Below are 21,083 nucleotides of genomic sequence, written 5' to 3' on the forward strand. Positions count from 1 at the left end.
CCTCCTATAGGAAGGGAAGTAAGATGGAATGTATCATCTCTCCAAGTATGCCCTAGACTGGGAAGTGCCAGATGGTAATGGTATTTCAAAATGGAGAAAAGCAGTATTTTTACTGTTGCTGGCATAGAGACAAGTATTGAGACCATAAGTACTTGTGCTGTCTCTCTGTTTCTGTAACACTTAAAGCATCTTGATCTTTGTGGACGTAAATTTTATCAGCTGCTGAAGATCTGCAAACTTTGAGTGAAGCAAAAGAGGATGGGTAAGGAAATATTTGTTGACTTGTAAATGTACCTCGGCAGAAGGTTTCTTTCACTATAGCGAGAAGCTGTCCAGGGACCATCTAAATGTAGAAGGGGAACGGCTGGATGCAGGAAAAAATGTGCAGGAAAGGCTGCTGAAAACAACAAAGAATCAGATAGTTATGCTGGAGACACCCTGGGCCTGTATTTATGACCAGCTCCCCTCCCCTTGCAAATCACTTTGTGTCCTGAGCCCTGAAGAAAACACACGGTAATGGGGTGGGGGTGCGCAGAGGTCACTTTCAGTCCTCCAAAAGTAAGACCCTTCCCTTGGCACACCAGCTTCAAGACTGACCCCCATCCCCAATCAATTTTTGAGACCAGCCAGAACAGACACGTGTGGCACTTTAGGCATGTCCTGTCTGGGCTTTAGTTTATATTTCTACTTTGACTTGATGGTGATTTTTATTATGGAAAAACCTGGCTATGAAATTTGAGGGACATCTACCGCTCCCCCTAAACATCAGTTCCCATTCAGATGTCTACACAAATGTTCTCTTGGTTACAAAATATAAATTCTCCATCTGCTGTCTCTGGCTTCAGAGCAGGAGGACTGTGCACCTTGACCCTGGGTTTTTCTGACCAAGTGGGAAGTACTTTTCTTGGCTGTTTGAACATCAGGGAATCTGTGGTCCTGCCTCAGCCTTGGGGAAAAAAAATTCTCTCTGCTCTTGCAGATGTCGTGCAAAACATGGCAAACACTTACTACATAGTGAGGTAGACATGGCTCACAAGGAGCCTGCACCTGTCTTTCATTCTCCTAAATATATGCTGCATCATTATCCTGCAGCTATTTACATACAGTTAATAAGAACTCCTTTCTGTTATCTAGTTGTTCAGGAAAACTTACATCTTGGTTTCCAGGCAAGTGGCCTTTTGTCATTCCTGAAGTTCTGCTGCCATAGCATTGCTCTTCTTTTTCCTGCCATCAATACTTCTGGAATAGTCTATATATATTAATGATTGTGGCACTTAGCAGTATTCTCTTCATGCTTCCTGATAGTAATTTGAAAATGTTGCTGGTTTAAAAACATCGAGTAAATATGGGAAGCCAGAATAAAAATCCTCAAAGTTGACTAGCTTGACCCCAAATCTCAGAATTTCTAGGAGGCTTTGCACAATGTAGCAGGAATCATAGAAAATGAGGGTTGGAAGGGACCTCTGGAGGTCATCTAGTCCAACCCCCTGCTCAAAGCAGGACTGTCGTCTAGATCACCCCAGCCAAGGGTGATCCCCGAGCAAGGCAAAAGAGGGAAAGGGGCCAGGAGGCTTCCCTGGCTGACCACAGAAATCCAGGGCAGCCTAAAGGCCAAAAGGGGAGCACATAAAAAGTGGAAACAGTGAGAGATCACCAAAGATGAATATACCTCCTCTGCTCGTGCTTGTAGGGAGGCAGTTAGATGGGCCAAAGCTACCATGGAGCTGAGGATGGCATCCCAAGTAAAAGACAACAAGAAACTGTTTTTTAGATATATAGGGAGTAAAAGGAAGACCCAGGGAGGAATAGGACCCCTGCTAAATGGCCAGAATCAATTGGTGATTGACAGAGGGGACAAGGCTGAACTCCTCAGTGAGTTCTTTGCCTCAGTGTTCCTAAGCGAGGGGCATGACAAGTCTCTCACTGGGGTTGTAGAGAGGCAGCAGCAAGGCGCCAGACTTCCACGCGTAGACCCTGAGATGGTGCAGAGTCATTTGGAAGAACTGGATGCGTTTAAGTCGGCAGGCCCGGATGAGCTCCATCTGAGGGTGCTGAAGGCACTGGCCGACGTCATTGCAGAGCCACTGGCGGGAATATTTGAAAGCTCGTGGCGCACGGGCTAAGTCCCGGAGGACTGGAAAAGGGCCAATGTGGTCCCCATTTTCAAGAAGGGGAGGAAGGAGGACCCGGGCAACTATAGGCCAGTCAGTCTCACCTCCATCCTTGGCAAAGTCTTTGAAAAACTTATCAAGGCTCACATTTGTGAGAGCCCGGCAGGACAAATTATGCTGAGGGGAAACCAGCACGGGTTCGTGGCAGGCAGATCGTGCCTGACCAATCTAGTTTCTTTTTATGACCAGGTTACGAAACACCTGGACACAGGAGGAGGGGTGGATGTCGTATAGTTAGACTTCAGGAAGGCCTTCGATACGGTATCCCACCCCATACTGGTGAACAAGTTAAGAGGCTGTGACTTGGATGACTACACAGTCCAGGGGGTGGCGAATTGGCTGGAGGGTCGCACCCAGAGAGTCGTGGTGGATGGGTCGGTCTCGACCTGGAAGGGTGTGGGCAGTGGGGTCCCGCAGGGTTCGGTCCTTGGACCGATACTCTTTAATGTCTTCATCAGTGACTTGGACGAGGGAGTGAAATGTACTCTGTCCAAGTTTGCAGATGACACAAAGCTATGGGGAGAAGTGGACATGCCGGAGGGCAGGGAACAGCTGCAAGCAGATCTGGACAGGTTAGACAAGTGGGCAGAAAACAACAGAATGCAGTTCAACAAGGAGAAATGCAAAGTGCTGCACCTAGGGAAGAAAAATGTCCAGCATACCTACAGCCTAGGAAATGACCTGCTGGGTGGCACGGAAGTGGAAAGGGATCTTGGAGTCCTAGTGGACTCCAAGATGAACATGAGTCGGCAGTGTGATGAAGCCATCAAAAAAGCCAATGGCACTTTATCTTGCATCAGCAGATGCATGACGAATAGGTCCAAGGAGGTGATACTTCCCCTCTATCGGGCGCTGGTCAGACCGCAGTTGGAGTACTGCGTGCAATTCTGGGCACCACACTTCAAGAAGAATGCGGATAACCTGGAGAGGGTCCAGAGAAGGGCCACTAGTAATGGTTAAGGGCCTACAGACCAAGCCCTACGAGGAGAGACTAGAGAAACTGGACCTCTTCAGCCTCCGCAAGAGAAGGTTGAGAGGCGAACTTGTGGCTGCCTATAAGTTCATCATGGGGGCACAGAAGGGAATTGGTGAGTATTTATTCACCAAGGCGCCCCCGGGGGTTACAAGAAATAATGGCCACAAGCTAGCAGAGAGCAGATTTAGATTGGACATTAGGAAGAACGTCTTCACAGTTAGAGTGGCCAAGGTCTGGAACGGGCTCCCAAGGGAGGTGGTGCTCTCCCCTACCCTGGGGGTCTTCAAGAGGAGGTTAGATGAGTATCTAGCTGGGGTCATCTAGACCCAGCACTCTTTCCTGCTTATGCAGGGGGTTGGACTCGATGATCTATTGAGGTCCCTTCCGATCCTAACATCTATGAATCTATAAGGCTTTGTTTAGCTGGATCTTAAAAACCTCAAAGGACAGAGATTCCACCACGTCTCTGGGTAACCTGTTCCAGTGCTTTACTATTTTCCTAGTGGAAGAGTTAATATGTAACCTAAACTTCCATTCTGCAACTTGAGACCATTGCTCCTTGTTCTGTCATCTGCCACCACTGAGAACAGTCTAGCCCAGAGGTGGGCAAAATAGGTCCATAGGCCGGATCTGGCCTGTGGCAGATCCCTCGGTCCCACCTGGCCCAGGCACCATCCAGCCATGCTGCATCCTGCACGCAGTGGGGCTGAGGCTGCTCCACAGTTAGACTGCCTTTCTAGGCACCTCAGGCAGTTGTACCTCCATCCAGTTGCTGCTGCTGCTGCTGGCCCAGCCCTGTGGTACTGGTGGGGACCCGTGTTGAACAGCCCTGATCCTGTGTGGTCCACACCTGCTGTGCGCTTGCCTGCCCAGGCTCAGCAGTGGCGGCGTGGGACAAAAGTTTGCTCAGTGCAGGAGAAAAGCAGCCCCTTCCCCTCTTACTGCTGGTCATTCAGGTTGCAGACACCCAGAGCCCACACCACACCAGACTGGGCTGCATCTCTGTCACCGTCACCGCTGTCTATGGGTTGCCCAGCGATGGCAGTGCAGAGCAGACGCAGAGCATCCCTGCATGGCGCAGGCTCTAGGAGGCCGCAGCAGGAACCACTGGTAGCCGGAGGGGTAAGGGGTTGCTTTCCCCCTGCATTGAATAACAGGTTTTGTTCTGCGCTGCTGCTGCTGAGCCTGGGTGGACGAGTGTGGGGTGCACAGGGTCAGGGCCGTGCAGTATGGGTCCCTGCTGGTACTGTGGGGATGGGGCGAGTGGTGGCAGTAGCCGGAAGGAGCTGCTGCTGCCCAAAAAGGCAGTTCAGCTGCAGAGCCGCCCCAGCCCCGCTTTGTGCCCGGGGTGTCAGGATGTGCCACGTCTTGGTGGTGCCGACCAGGTGCGGGGTAGCCTGGGTCGGGGCTGTGCCCAGGTTCTGGCTGATCTGCTCATTCTGACTGATCCGCGCTGGTAGGAATGAGTCCGGAACAGGTGCGGGGTACACTGGGGCTGTGTGCTGTTGGCAGTGGTGGGGATCCGCCACAGGGTATTCGGGCTCTGGGCTGTTGCAGGGCGGGGTCTGACTGGCTTAGCGGGGCTCCCATACACACTGTACCATACCAAGAAACGCTTGCCCACACAACCACACACAATTACACACCCCACAAACACTGCACCCACCCACACCCTCCACAAACCTCACACCCCTCCCCACACGCACCCCCCCACAAACCCTTCTGTGCCACTGGGGGGGCCCTGCTCACTGCTAGGTGCACACACCAACCACATATACCCCTCCCCCTCCACACATCCCACAGCCTCCCACAAACCGCCCATACCCACCCACATCCACACCCCCCCCACACTCCCCTACACCCCATATACACACATCCACCTACCCACACACACACACCTAGAGTCCCCCACCCACCCATACCCTCTGCCACAAAAAGCAAAGAGCTGTGCAGATGCAGTGATTCACAAAGGAAATATAGCTTGTTAGAATAAACTTAGTGTGTCTTTAGTTATAATTATTCTGCTTTGAGTATATGTTCAGAAAAAAGTTTCCAATGTTGAGGAATATGTTCTGAAAAACATTCTCTATGTTAGTGAGAGTCAGTTAGAAGGAATGTGAGAAGTAACATGATAAAAGAAATAAAAGTATGCAGCATTGGCCAGTTATGTGCACATTTGATTTTTGTAATGTGATTTGATAGGTAGACATTGGTCTTTCTTACACTTTTTAGTTTGGTTTATCTCATAAATGCTTGATTTATGCAGGAACATTCTGTGAAGAAAAAGAAAAAAAAGGATAAACATTCAAGAAAACCTAAAAAAGATAAGAAGAAAAGCAAAAAGCAAAAAATTGAAAAAAAAGATGAGTCATCTGATAGCTCTTCAGTAAGTAATAAACTTAAGCTACTAGCTTGAGAGGCTTATTTCAAAAAAAGGAAGAAAAAGCTTTTGTGACTAGCATGCATGGAAAGACGTTATCACTAACATTGAGGCTTGCTATTTATTTTTGCTGAAGAGTGGCATTACATGTTAACAGTAATAGTTCTGCTGCTATAAAATTTCATTAATTTAAAAGGTGTCATCATTTGAATTTCTCCTTCTCATTGTATAATGCTACCTGTAACTGTAAGGCCCCTGGCAGACATGCAGTGAAGGCATGGTGGGATCTGTTGTGGGATCCCCTCAATCATGCTTCCTGCCATGCTGCACATGCATGGCAAGAGGCATGATTATGGGATCCAGCATCAGATCCCATTACATTTTTTTGCTGGTATAGGGGCAGCCCAGGATTGTGATTCCAGGTTCTGTCTACGTTGGCAAGTAGCAAGCTCCCGTGGGTGGGGGCCTGTTAGCTGATGGGGCTTTCAGCTACAGCTATGCAACATGCACTCCTATGGCTGGGAACCCCATCAGCTGATCCGGACTCCCAGCCATGGGAATGCACTATGTGCTTCTGCATTTGGTTGTCCCCAGCTGATCCAGAGTTCCTAATTGTATTAATGTGTGGCTGGGTAACAACTTAAGATGTGATTCACTAGTTAATCACATTTCCAGTGTAATGTGTATCGGGGCCTAAGAAACTAATAGTTTTACAAGATTTCTGTTCTTGAAATGAGTGAGTGTTCAGTAGAATGAAACTCTTTTTGCAGGAGCAAATATCTGAAGTTGAGCCATGTGGTTTTTCTTCTTTTTTTCTCTTGACCTATGGGTAATAACTGCAACCACAAATTGGTCCCACGTTTCCTGTGGGAAGCATCAAAAGCCACAGATTGCATCACTAAGTCCCAAGATGCATCACACTCCTGACTAATACCTTTGATCCAAAGTCTCCTGTTCCCATGGCAGGTTCCTATAAATAGCAGAGAAAGTTATCAGCAGAGGCAGTTGGTACAAGAGCAAAATCTCTGCACTCTAGAAAACTCTTTGCCTCTCAGACACATTTACCCTTTCAGTGTGACAAGGGTGATACAAATGTGGTAATGAGACTATTAAAATGTACATTGTAGATGTAGGATGTAAACTATCTACTTAAGTACCTGCAAGTCTTGAAAAATAATGCAGAAATGTTTTGTTCACTGATTTCAAAATTAAATTTATTTCTACTGTAGTTCCATAAAACCAGAAGCAGGTGTTTCTTGTTTGTTTCTAAGCATAGCTAGAGCAGTTTTGATGCTTTAGTGAACTGCCTTATATTTCTTTGTATTAAAGCATAATATTTTTCAACTTCTCTAATGTTGTAGAGAGAAACTTACTTGTTATTTGATATGGTTACATCAACTAATTCACTTTGGTAAATTTTTCTTGGCAATAGTGTGTTTTTGATCAATTTATAATGACTTCATAAGATCTGTTTTTCATTCGCTGATAACACTTTATTTTTCCTCAACTAACTACACTATTATTCTTAGGGTTCTACATTTGATTGGGTTGAGTCGAATGCATCACAGTCATCCAGTACAGAAAAGACCTGGAAAATCAGTACAGAGCAGTTGGATACTTCAGAAAATCCTGCCTTACGGGTAAGCAGCCCTGTACCATACATACCTGAATCCAAGATGCTTTTGAATTTAAGACAACCACCCTCAAACATTAAATTATATACGAGATAAATTAAATAATTGTTATATTTTTCCATGTATAGAATCGAATTAGTGGAAGATCATCTGAACTCTGTCCCCTGAGTGCTGTGGCGGAGAAAGCAGTGGAGGCAGAGGGGACAGACCCTTGGCCTTGCCCTCTGTGCCTGCCCCCCTACCCCTTGTTCCCCTGTTCTCCATGTGCCCTATGCTCTTTGCCCTCATGCCCCTTGTCCTTTTTTACCCCGTGCCTATGCTTGACTCTTGCTGCCTGTCCTACCTCTGGTGCCTGCTCCCTTGCTCCCCTGTGCCTGACACAGGCACAAGGGGGCAAGGGAGCAGGCACCAGAGGTAGGACAGGGAGAAGGGACATGGGGGCAGGGAACACAGGGAGCATGGCAGGGGGCCAGGGGGGAAAGGAGTCCGGGCTGGGCAGGCAGGGAGGGTGAGGCCAGGGTCTGATTTTCCATGTCTTAAATGCATTCCTCCAAGTATAGGCTTCTTAATGCTATAGCTCTCATCACCCAGTGCTGTTCTAGGTAATAATCAGATTTATGCTGTTAAAAAATCTTATATTTTGTGCTGCTATGGTATATCATGAGCTCCACCCCTAGCTACTAGCACCATTTTCTACCCTTCCCTCTCTCTTGTGTCCCCTGCACACCCCATACCTCCCTAGTCTCCTTTAGCATTTCTACATTTACGTTTCTTCTTTCTTCTGGCTGCTCAATAGACAATACTTGACAATTTACAGGACCTTACCTGAGTGTGGTGCTTACCCCTACATCTGACTGTCTGCATAGAGGTGACTGAATAGATTCTACATTGGGCAGGTCTATTCTTTACTTACAAATTGTAAGACATATTTTTTAGATTTCTACTTAAGCCAAGGTCATTTGCTTCCTTGCCAAAATTCTAGGTGGTCTCTGAATTAATATACTAGTTCATTGTCAAATTGGGAGTTCAGGTGATATTTTGAGGGTTTTTCCAATTCCTGGGCTCCCTAAGGATTAGTAAAATTATCAAATAACTTTTTCCATGACACATTCTAATGACTTAAAGATGATAATATGTTTTAGGGGGCTTTATACATGTTTTTTTTTTTTTTTTGAGGGAGTTGATTTCATGAAGGCCTCTGAATCACATATGTTCTTTACAATTTTTTTTGGAACAGCAGAATTTTGCAATCCTAACGCAAAGACCTTTTGTTGGTAATGGGCATTTGTGCTCCATAAGAACATTGATTTTTGTATAGCATTTATTTCACAGAGGCTTACTTAGACTGTTGCGAACTGGTAGGGTCCTTGTAAACAGCTCCCCTTTCTGTTTCTTCTCTTTATCCCAAATTTCCTTTAAGTAGAGTATTTTCTGCTTTAGGTGTGTGGATTTGTCCCAGTTGTCATCTAGCAGGTTTGGTTTTAAATAACTGAAAGATAGTGTGGCATGTTCAGATTATGGTTTGAGGCTTGAAACACCAATGATCAGAAATGAATACCGTTTCGTCTTTGTTCTACAATGCTTGTTCATGCTTTCAAGAACAGAATATTCTTCCCTTTGTTGCTAGAATATACACAGAGGCATTACAAATTTTTGTTTTGATGGATTAGTCTCATATATCATGCATCGTATTGCTTTCTTTTGATGATTCCAAATGCATTTGCATTCTTTGTACTGTTGTGTGTTCTCTGCATGTGGTAGTACAGGGGGGAATAGGACTACCTGTTAGGAGTTACCTTTTTCCACTTGTTTTTCAATTTGACTGTTTCAAGTTATTTACGCTACTTTTTTTTTCTTGAGATGGTACTTCTGATTTTTAAGACGGCTTTCATATGGCCCTTGCTTTTGTAAAAGCAGTTTTATCCCTGCAGGTGTGGATACAGTTCACAGAACATGCAGATCTATCTTCTTAATTTGTGAACACATTTGAGTTACTTAGGTTTCTAAGACTGTACCCTATGACTAATTGCAGATTTTGTGCTTGCTAAAAGACTCAAGGGATCATAAAGCCAAATGTAGTAGAAATCATTAATTGTTAGATAGTTTTAGAAAAAGATGACATGTACATCATTCTCTCAGCTCAAATGTACACCTTGAACAAAGTTCAGTGATGAAAGAAATCTGTAATCCAGTATTAACTCTAAATTTGCATGCATCCACACATTTGCTAGTTCATATATAGAACCAAGAATATACATTTGAAATGGTCAAAAAAGTTTGTAAGTCTGAATATGCAATGAATTTTAATGATTAAAGATGGTGAGGTTCTTTGGGTAGATGTGATATCTTTTATTAGACCAGTTGAGTAGTTAGAAAAAAGTTCTATGCAAGCTTTCAGGCACAAGCACCCTTCTTGAGGCATAGGAAGCCTCTGCAGTTCTGAGACTCCAAGGAATGAAAGAAGCTAAAAGTGTGGCAGGATGTCAGTGAGAATGTAAATAGATGGAAATTAGGAAACTATAGGTAGAGTGGGGAAAGCAAGGGGGGAAAAAGCCAAAGTAAGTAAGGGAGACTCTACAGTAGTACTTTTCCAAGGTAGAAAATAACCTGTCTGTGAAAAAGCAAATAGATGCAAATTAGGAAAACAAGGGGTAGAAAAGGAGGGTGGGATTCATAAATCTACTGGATACAAAAATTCATGGAGTCAATATAGACATTGGATTTATGACACATTACAACCTGCCTGACATCTGATTCACCAGGTACGTGCCAGATCTGATATTGTACCCTGTCACAGGGCACTAAGGTGCCTGCTCCTTTAAGAGCAGAAGCTGCCTAGGGAGAGGGCCCTAAGAGCCAGACAGAAACCGCACAGGTGCAGATTACTGTGGCAGCAGGCTAACAAAGGAATTAACCTGCACCTATACCTGGTCAGCTGACTGGAAGAAGGCAGGGCCCTGGGCGCGTGCACACCCCAGCGCTGAGACCAGCAGGAGTTAGTTTTTTGGCCGCAGCCAGGGGAGGGAGCCTCCTGGGAAGAATTGCCCAGGGATGCTGGTGGCTGCCTGATATGCTGCATATAGGCCTAACGGGGCTCCAGGAGCTCACCAGGTACCCTGGCTTACTAGGCACTTGGTGCTGGGGGGAAGTTTGATTCTTTAAAAGGGACAGAGCGCACCCTGACTTGCTGGTGTTATGTTATAGCCCAGGGGCTCATATTTTCGTTGCTGTTAATAAACTGGTGGACCGGGATAAGGCTATTGGGGGAGGAGGAGGCCTCATTGGGGGCCCACTACAGTGTGGGGACCCTAGCGCCAGGGGAGTGCAGTGACAAAGGGGGTGAGCAGACCCCAGCACCAGGGGAGCACAGTGACAAAAGGGGTGAGCAGAGCCCAGCGCCAGTCTGGGTGCAGAGACAGGGCTGCGGAGAGCCTGGTGATGACAGGAGGCCGAGCTATAGCAAGGCACCAGAGAGGTAAAGTTTAAATACCATCTGTGAGGCTTGGGGCTTGGTAAAGGGGTGGTTTTGGAGCCACTCATCTAGCCCATAAGGCTTAGGGTGTCCCGTGAGGCAACCATTTTGAGCAGGACCGAAAAGGGGTCCAAGAACGCACAGGGTTCATTGGGGTCCATCAGGATCGAGTCCAAAGACAAACTCAAGGGCAGCCTTCCTTTTTATTATAATTACCAACAAGACATGGCAGGCGAGGAAAAGGGTGCCCGTTGAGCAAGATTGGGACGGTCATGGAGCCCTAGGGGCGTCATGGCCATCCCTGGGGACCCCATCCCGTGACATACCCTTCCCCCCCCCACCCGCCCTTCCTCTTTCTTTTCTCTTCTTGCCTGCCTATGTCCTTAGACCAACGCGGCTACAACCAAAAACCCAGCAATGATTAAAGATGTTACAATCAATAGTGTTTTATATACAACTTATTTTTAAGACCTAGAAGTGTGAAATCTCTATTGTATATTGCAAATATATATTTTTAATTCTTAGTTTAATAGTTAACCCATATATATCTATTAAATGTAATGGAGCATGGGTTTTATTTTGTTTTGCATGAAACAGAGAGATGAATGGATGACCTTTGATTTTATGGCTATGAAAACCACATCTGTAGCAGCACTCAAAGCTGAAAAACAGAAAGAAAAAATACTGGAGCAAGAGAAAGCTCGGGAAATTGAACAGGTACGAGGAAATTTTACTAATATAGTATATAGATTAGTTGGGCACGTCTTGTTTTTTCTGATATATTTCTCACATTGTATTGGGGGCTGGGGTGCTATGGGTGTTAAAGCGCATGGTTGACAGCTTAGAGGTTGGAACTTCAGTGTTATAGCAGATGCGCTCATGGCATGGCCCTGTCAGTGACTTTGCAAATTCTGCTAAATACTTTGTCACGGGGACATGACAAAGAAGGATGAACACCTATACACGTGATGATCTCTGCTCTGATGTGTGCTAATTGGCACGTGTCAGAGCAGACTCGATTGATTGAGTATACTGTAAGTCTGCTGGAATGTACTAATTAGCGCGCTCCAGCAGCTTCCATGTCACGTGTATTCAGCATCCCTGTTTCAAAATAGTGGTGGGGGCACTTTAAAGCTCGTTCAACGAACTTTTGTTAAAGTGTCCCTGCTGCAATTTTGAAGCACTTCAATTAAAGCAACTCTCAGAGCTGCTGTAATTAAAGGCCTCCCCTATCCTCACCCCGGAGCACATGTATAGATGCCCATTGGGTTCTTAAAATAGTGTACTCATGATGGTCATTTTATATTGGTGACTATTGGTTATACACAGGGATCCAGGTTTTCTCTTTGTTGTGGAAATAAGTGGATTTTCTCCTTTAAAGACAAGCTGTGAGCTAACTCAAAGCATAGGCATATATTAATAGAGCAGGGGTTTTCAACCTTAGATTTCATAGATTTCATAGACATTAGGGCTGGAAGAGACCTCGGAAGATCATCGAGTCCAGCTCCCTCCCCAGGGGCAGGAAGTCAGCAGGGATCATAGGATCCCAGCAAGATAAACATCCAAATGTCTCTTGAAGGCATTGCTTGAACCACCTCTGGCAGCAGTCTATTCCAAACCTTGGGGGCTCAGACAGTAAAGAAGTTCTTCGTGTCCAGCCTGAAACGGTCATGGAAGAGTTTGTGACCGTTTGACCTTGTCATCCCTTGGGGTGCTCTGGTGAACAGATGTTCTCCCAGATCCTGATGAGCGCCCCTTATAAACTTATAGGTGGCCACCAGATCACCCCTGAGCCTGCAGTTTTCCAGGCTGAAGAGTCCCATGGCTCTCAGCCTCTTTTCATAAGGTCTGTTTTCTTGACCTCTGATCATGTGTGTGGCTCTCCTCTGCGCCTTTTTTAAGGGGTGTACCCCCTTCTGACAGGGCATCGGCAGGGGGGGTGCTTATGGCAGACTGCAGGAAGGTCTGTGGGGTGGGGAAGGGCCTCCGAGGGGGTGGGGGAGAGGCTGAGCTAGGACCTGGCAGGGGTAGGCAGGGAGTTGAGTTGAGCCAGGGTTGGGGCATGCTGTGCCCATCCCTTCCCCCGCACCTGGGGTCATTGCCCAGTGCTGGCCCCCCTCCCCCCACCAACAAATCCAGGGGTGCAGGGAGGGGTTGTGGCTCCCGTTGCTGCACGTGTCCCGGGAGATACGGGGGGGGTGTTTGTCCCCAGATCTGCATGGGGCAGGATGGGCTGCCGCTGCAGGCTGTGGCTGGGGCAGCTCCAGGCTCTTCCAGCGAGGGTGGTGGTTCAGGTGTGCTGCACTCTGGGTGGGGGGTCAGGTGGGCTATGGTGAATCTTGGGGTGGCTGCAGCCCTCTCCCAGCTCTGCTGCTCCCCTCTCAGCAGTGTCCTCCCTCCCGGGAAGAGCCCAGTACAGCCCTGGCCCCAGCCTGCCCTGCGCACTTCTGGGAGCACTCTCTCCCCCCCCCACCCTCATGCCTCCTGGCGTACATGTAGCAGCAGGAGCCATGCCCCCTGGACAAGTCACTTGCGGCTCAGTCTCGTGCTCTGCCCCGAGTGCCTGCCTTAGCTCCAGCCCCCTTGACCCACTTCATCTGTCACCGCTGTGCATGCGCCCCTCCCCACCTCTGCTGCAGCTGTTGGAAACTCGTGGCTGGGCTGCCTTGCAACCCTACCACTGCCTTGCTTTTGCGGGGGGTAAGCTCCGTTATCCCCCCACTTCCACTGCTTATAAGCGGTGCGGAAAAGTGGAATTATCTGGGCACGGGGAAGTGGCACACAGCAGCAGCCCCACCCCCTTTGCTGCCACTTCCGAAGTACTGCCGCATACCCCCTGAGGCCTTCCCAGGTACCCCCAGGGATATGCGCACTCCCGGCTGACAACCCCTGTAATAGAGCATGCCACAAGCAAATAGCATATATAGTACAGTAACATTTTAAATTTCTTCCTTAGGGTGTTCATGTTCTTTGAATTGTTTCTATCAAGTCTCTGCAAATATGTATTTTAATACTAGTCTTGTACATAGGAAATGTGATCTTAATCTGCGGGTAGATTAGATCTTAAATTGTTGTATACTGACCATTACTATTAAGCATTTCTATTTGTAGGGTTTTTTAAAAATAATTTTACTATCTAAGGGAAATTTCTACCAAAGTATTTATCAGGGGTGACGCGTAGGGGATGCATGCAGGTGCATGTGCACCCCCTGAGTGTGACAGTGCACCCCCTAAAAAAAGGTGTGTCTGTGGGTGGTCCACAATCGCCACTGGCTGCTGCCGCTGCTGCCAGCAGTACCTGTGGTTGGTCGCCAACCCCTCCCCCCCACACCCCACTCCTGCTGCTGATAGTGCCGGTGGCATCTGTGGGAGCTCCCAGCTTACCGCCACTGTGCTCCTGCGGCTGCCAGTGCAGCCATGCCCCCCCAGCTGCCGGGGGCACGCACCATTCATGATAGTTATACAAGTACAAACCCATGATGCTGAAGCTGTGCAGAATGAGGCATGCACAAGCCAGATTTACTCAGTTGCTTAATTAGTTTTAGTTAACCTGTAAAATTACTCAGTCTGGTTGCCGCATCATGCAGTTGACCCTAAGCGACGTACTATATTTACCTGATTCCAAGATGACTTTGCATTTAAGATGACCCTGCAATAACTAAATTCTATGGAAAGTAATACACATCTTATACTTTTTATAGTTATATTAATTATAATTATTGGGAGGTTATTTTAAATTTCCCTTGTCCACTGCTGCAGAAGGGAAAGCAGCAGTAGGCTGGCAGATAGCTAGACCCTTTCCCCTCTGCCCCTGGCCCCCTGGCCCCTTGCCCCACCTCCAGTTACCTTCTGTAGTGGCTCTATCTCCAGGGCAGTTGATGGCATCCCTGAACTGCCCCAGCCATGCAGAAGCAGCAATGGCAGCTCTGGGCTAGGTTGGGCTGGAGCCAGAGCCAAATGGGAAGGGGACAGGCTATGTGATTTCCCCTGCACAACTCCCTTGCCCCCCACCATGTGATCTTCTCTGTGTCTCTTCTCCCATGCTCCCCACAGTGTGCTCCCCACATGTCTTCCCTCCCATCTGGTGTTCCCTTAGGTGCCCTCCCCCCACTCCTACAACATGAGCCACACTATGCTTCCATTGTGCTCCCCCTGTCATGTACCCCCTCCCCCACAACATGAGCCAGACTGGCCTGGTGTAGGTGGTTGCATGGTGCTGGGGCCAGGGACGGGGCAACAGCAGCTACCAGCCAGCAAGTATTTGAATCCAAGATGAGGCTTCCCCCTCCCTCTATGTTGTGCAGGGTGGGGGAGAGGGAATTTCATCTTAGATTTGAGTAAATACAGTAATCATGCTAAGAACAGCTTATGCTATGATCCCTGATCTTTATTTGGCAATTTACCAAATTAAAGACCAGATTTTGAAAACAGACTGTTAAATTACATGGTGGTAGTTTAGGGTAAAATTCTTAATGAAGCATTAATTTTACTACTGAGGTTGTAGTCAAACAATTATGTGCATATTTTATCTGTTCTTTATATAAAATGTTCTGTTTTATTTTGTTAAAGTGGTAGAATGTACAATCTCAAATGTTGCTGAAAGCATATATATAATATAAACTTTATTGTTCATTTTGTTGTATTCTTTTGTTAAAAGCAGTAAATAAAATATGACTACTACCACCAGGTCCCATTGACATCTCCTCAACATTTTTGATTGGGAAAGAGGAAATTAACAAACAAAAAGAAACAAACTTGTTGAATCTCACCTGGTTGATTGTGGACCATTTTCGTAGTCTATCCAGATCATTCTATATCCTAGCCCTACACTCTGTAGTACCCTCAACTCCACCCAACTTGGTGTCATTCACAAATTAGCAAAGCATGCCCTTGATCCCATCATCTAAACCTACAAGTCAGTGGACCCAGGTAAAATAACTGCAGATCTACGCAAAGTAAGCAGAAAAGAGAACATGAAAATGCTGCTGTGATTTTTCTGCTAAGCACGGACTACAGAATCCATCTCTGAAAGTATGGAAGAAAAGAATAGCCATAAAATTGCCTAACAGTTTTAAGTGACTAACAATTGTTGAGGGCTCATAATGATACCTGTCCTAGGAACTCTCTCTTTTGGACCATTGAACAGTGTCCACAGTGCCAAGAAGCAACAGCAAGTCTTCAGTACTGTTAAACAAAGCAGCGAATACTAGCTATTAATCTTAAGTTTCATTCACATTTTGTTGGTTTTTACCATGTAGATTGAGGGTCCCTGTGGCAAGCACTGGAAATACATGGATTCCCTTGTAATATTATCCATGTTTTCTGAAACGTTTATCAAGAAGCCACAATTGCCATTCTCTGATATGCTGCAATTTTCAACCTGGAATAATTGACAATTTTGGTGCTGTTATGAGGGTTGGACAAGGGTGTAGCCTCTTCTTTGTTGTCATTGATTTTTGCTATTCAGCAGACCTCTGGCATGAAAATCAATATTCCGTGAATGAATGGTGTTTGTAAAGTTGGTGTGTGGCGGTGATACCTGCCTCCTGATTAACGGAATGTAAGGAAAAAAAATTCAGTAGGCTTGCTAAATAACAAGGTCTGTAATAAGGAAGTTGAAGGTTTTGAAAGTCTGTATGACCTCAGATGATTCCATTGTTTGTAGATGGAGTTGAATACTGTTAATGAATTTGCATATCAAGGCACCACCTCCCATATCTGGCAACTAAGTTTTTGTTATAATAACTTGAGTGAATAAGGCAGGCACTTTTTTTTCAAAAGCTCACTCCAAAATGGAAATCTAGTATCATCCGCTCTATGTAGTGAATTCTTAATAGCAATGGATTAAGCATTCTCCCATATAGATCAGAGCTGTGGAACAGCAACAAGTCTATCCAAAGGAAGTTAATAGCTTTTGGAGTCATTTCCTGTATCAGATATTCAGAGTATATGGTCTGATACAATAACAAATGTTAAACATCTTAAGCAGGCAGGTTCACCAGTAGCCAAAAATAGTGTTGGTGGGAATAAGGACATGTTTTGGCCCTGCTCTGAGAGTGTTGAATAACAGGCTTTGCAAACAAGCCACCCTTTTGACATCCCCAAAGCAAAGGGAAGGGTTATTAAACCCAGTGGGATGGCATCAACCTTGCAGGGTCAGGGTTGGCTTGGTTGATGGCTGACTTGTGCCTTACACACCTTGTGATTTGGAAAGAAGATTGGATTAAATTGACTGTATAAAACAGAAAATAGCTGGAGTTTCTGCTCACAATCTCCAGAGAATTTACCTTGTGAAAACTTCTTTCCCTTTAAAAAGAGCCCTACCCTGCCCTCCCAAACTTTTGAAAAACAGTTTCAGAAGCAAACTTTTGCAAATATAATTATAATGGCTGCCATCCAAGTGCTTCTGGTTACTTCTGTTGCCTCTTTTTCTTACTCTTAATTTGTGAGTTGAATGTTAGCATCCTTAAACCCTTCTTCCAGAGCTGCCCTTTTTACTATTAATTATTTTAACTTTAAATAAATTGACAAAAATTCTGTTGGTTCCTGGAGGTTTAATCATGAAAATCTGACCCCTTCTGCTTTTGGTTAGAAATAGAGAGACATTTTATATTATCTCTCTTGCTATATCCCTGTAATTTTTAGACTGACGCATGTACTGATGGATTTTTACATCACTTATTTAAAGATAGGTAAGTGGAAGCAACCCAAAGAATTGAGATCGTCATTTACCTCTTTTCAGATTCTTTAGTTCTGTGCGAAAGCAATGCAGTGGAATATTATAGGTTTCGCTTGATTTATGTGGGTTTTATATATACAAATTCGTTCTTATGCAATGACCCTTTTTATACCCCAGATTATTTATATATGAGGCAAATTCACTCTTATGTAATCGGCTCTGGGACTCCGCTTGTCCCTGCTCACCCCACTGGGTTGCGCTGTGCCATGGTGCAGGCAGGTGGTGTCAGCTGCTCCTGGAGCTGCTGCAGCAGGGGCTGGGGTGAGTGGGGAGGAGCAGAGGCCTGGATCGTGGCGAGATAAGTCTGTAGGGGAAGGGGCGGGGGGAGGTGTGTGGCACAGCCTATTGGCTGCTCCCGGGGCTGCAGCAGGGAGCAAAGCAGAGGAACCTGTGAGTGGGTGCAGGGCATGGGATGGGGGGGAAGTGCGGCTCTTGCTGCTACGCGCACCCCAGGAGGGCTGCAGGCTGGGGGGGACTGTGTCGAGCTCTGCATGCAGGACAAGAGCAGGTTGCTGCTGTAGACGGGGGCCGGCAATGGCACTGGGTTCTTCCTGGTGTTCAGGGCTGGCGGCAGCCTGCTCTCATCCTGCTGCAGGTTGGGGCCAGTGGCTGCTGCAGTCTGGGGCCATTGGCGGTACCGGGATCTTCCTAGCACTTGGTGGTGGCACTGGGAGGGCAGGTTGGGGGGGGGGGGATTACAGTGAATTTTGGGGTGGCAGCAGACCCCCTCCCATTGCTGCGGCCCACCCTGAGCACCAGGAAGAGCCCAGTGCTGCCACTGGCTCCAGCCTGCAGCGGCCACTGGCCCCAGCCTGCTCTTACCCTGCTGCAGGCTGCTGCCCCCCCCTCCCCCCGAGTGCTGGAAAGAGCCTGGTGCTGCAGCCAGCCTCAGCCTGCTCTTGCAGGATGAGAGCAGGCTGCCGCCAGCCCTGAGCACTGGAAAGAGATTGGTGCCACTGCTGTCCCCAGTCCCTGCTGGAGCCCTGGGAATGGCTGATGCCACCTGCTTGCAGCCACTGGACTATGCCATGCCCCTCTCCGCACCCCTTCCATAGCCCCAGCCTCACTCCCTCCCTCCCCACCGTGGGAACATATCCCTATTTGTTACATTATAAACTGGGTTCCCTTTATGCAAATTTAGCTTATGCACAGTTTTCCGGAAACGCATCTACCACATAAATCGAGGGAAATCTGTACAATTCTTATTTAATATTATGTCATTTTGAAAGTATGCTCTTTTGCAGTTAAGCAGTCTTGGAGAGATATTCTTGGAGGAGAATAGTGTAGCAATTGATGTACAGTGCTATTGAGTATCAAAACGATCAATACTTCATCAAGATACCATATATTTACTTTTTGTGAATAATTTTAGCTGTTTCTTTACCAGACACTCTTTAAGGAATCTAGATATTTTTTTAAAAATTGTAATCTGCAGTGTCCTGCCAAACTTACTTAAAATTACAGTGTCATGTCTATTAGAGTGTCACTTGGGTAAATTCATATGTTCATAGGCAGGTCTCACAGAATAACTAACAACATATTAACAACTGGTAGAGTGAAGTCTTTGTACAAAAAATATTATGCAGACAAAATTTGTTTCTGTTACAGTCCCAACTTTCTGAAAGAGAGCTGAACCCCTACTGGAAAGATGGTGGTACAGGCTTGCCACCAGAAGAGGGAGAAGCAGCTTCAGTAAGAAAAGGTAAACGCGAACTTTAATAATAAAAGTTGATCTGTATATCTTATCTTTATCCAAACCCTAGTGATTAGAGGTGCACCAATACATTGGTCCATATCATATCAACACTGATAAAAGGAAAATTGACATTATTGGTAATAGGCTTTTTTTTGGCTGATGTAGCTGATAATGTCACTGATAAATGCTGCATGCATGCGCAGAGCTGCAGCAAGCGCACTGTCAGGAATGCAGCCTAGCATTTTGGAGAGCCGCATCCAGCAGTTAAGTCTGTGGGGGAGGAAAGTGTGTAAGAGAAGGAAGGGGAATGGGGAGGGGCAGATTGAGGCCCCCACAGTGCGGGAGGATGTGGGGCTGGGGCAGGGGTAGGTGCTGCCCAGCCAGGGCAGGTGTGGGACAGACCCGCAGGTGGCTTGTCCAAGAGGTGGGGGTGGGGGGTGAGCTCCTGCTGCTGCATGCACCTCTGGGGGAGACGGGGGTGGGGTGGGGGAGGAGCTTGTGGCCCCCAGATTTGTGCGCGGTGTGAAGGCAGGCTGTCCACTGCGGGCTTATGGCCAGGGCTGCGCCGGCCTCTTCCTGGTGGGGGGGGAGCACATGCCTCCCATACCTCCCCCCAGGGTGCGCGCAGTGGCGGGAACTGCTCCACCTGGGCCCCTGTGCTTCCTGGACAAGTTGCCTGTGGCTCTGTCCTGTGCCCTGCCCTGCCCTGCCTGGGCAGCACACGCCCCAGCCCCGGCCCCACTCCTGCCCTCATCGTGGTGGCCTCTGTACCCTTCCCCTCCCGACACCCATGCTACTTCCCCACAACAGACTTACCAGCCGGACACTGCTTTCCAAGCTGCCAGGCTGCATATTGGCAATCAGATTGGTATTGGCTGATATGGCTGCTCAGTAATCGGTGATTGGTATCGACCCAAAAAATCTTTATTGGTTCACCCCTACTAGTGATATTTTTTTTTGTGGTTGTTACAAGGTCAGGATAAGAGAATACTCAATAACGTACAATAAAGATGTGTAAGTAAAAAAAAAAAAAAATGGATATGGATTTGATGACAAATAATGGGTTAAAATCATAGTAAAGTTGTTTTGCAGAATATTTCTTGACTGGTTTATGATCTTGAGTGGTTTGACCTTTAGTATCTAAACAGAAATTCACCATTTTGAACTAATTAAAGGAAAGCATGATTCTCCTAGGACATGATAAATTGTTGACATCTCATTTGGTTCCTTTCATTCCATTACACAAATTACAGTTTTAAAATATTCAGCTACAGAATTTTGTGAGTCACATTTAAATGAAGTACATTACGGATGCATTTTGTGAAAAAAATATTATTTCTATAACCTTTTCACTTCAGTCCTTACCCTAGGGTTATCCTTTCTTGTTTCCATGAAGTGAAGATAGAAAATGCAGTCACAATGTCACGCACCATTTATAAATATGCAAAGTGGCCCCTTGAATTCTGTAGGCATGGAGGAGTAGGAGAGCCCTTATGTAAGCAGTTATATGGACAGGATTGCCCTGGGATATATTATCCCTGGGAGGTGAAGAGCAGCAGGGTACGTGCCTGCAGAATTTTGGGAGATCTGCTAATGTCCCCAGCCAAAAACTATTAGTAACTGATTTTGTTTTTGCAGAAAAGGGAGTTTGTCTTGTGTATAAGGCATGTGGCAAAGAACAGAACCAGGAAAGGGAATGAAGAAAAGAAAATGAAAATTCATAAATGTATAAAATATACTACTCCTGTACTGCTCCATCTTGCAAACATACTTATTATATACAGATATAATAAAATCGGCAAGATTAAAGGAAATAAACCATACCATCAAAATGCACACAACAATTAAATTATATAATCTTATCATTGTAAATATTGCACTTTCACCTTTCCATGGTATGTTGTTCTTGCTCATTGCTTTATATGTAAAATTAAGTTGTAAGATCCTCAGAATGGTATGTCCCCCTTACATTTGTTCTACAAATTACCTTGTGTATGAAACACTGATTGTATAAA

At 46.2% G+C, this 21,083-nt stretch overlaps 1 protein-coding gene across 1 annotated transcript in view; it reads left to right on the plus strand.

Moving 5' to 3' along the window:
* The window catches only part of CWF19L2 (CWF19 like cell cycle control factor 2), a 173,413-nt gene that overhangs the window by 26,617 nt on the left and 125,713 nt on the right, over positions 1 to 21,083 (plus strand). Inside the window, exons 3-6 of the mRNA XM_014600714.3 lie at positions 5,414 to 5,533; positions 7,057 to 7,167; positions 11,231 to 11,350; positions 18,981 to 19,074. Coding sequence (XP_014456200.1) covers positions 5,414 to 5,533; positions 7,057 to 7,167; positions 11,231 to 11,350; positions 18,981 to 19,074 — 445 coding nt within the window. The remainder of the gene's footprint in view (positions 1 to 5,413; positions 5,534 to 7,056; positions 7,168 to 11,230; positions 11,351 to 18,980; positions 19,075 to 21,083) is intronic.

Source organism: Alligator mississippiensis, chromosome 1 (assembly GCF_030867095.1).
Source record: "Alligator mississippiensis isolate rAllMis1 chromosome 1, rAllMis1, whole genome shotgun sequence".
Taxonomy (NCBI): Eukaryota; Metazoa; Chordata; order Crocodylia; family Alligatoridae; genus Alligator; species Alligator mississippiensis.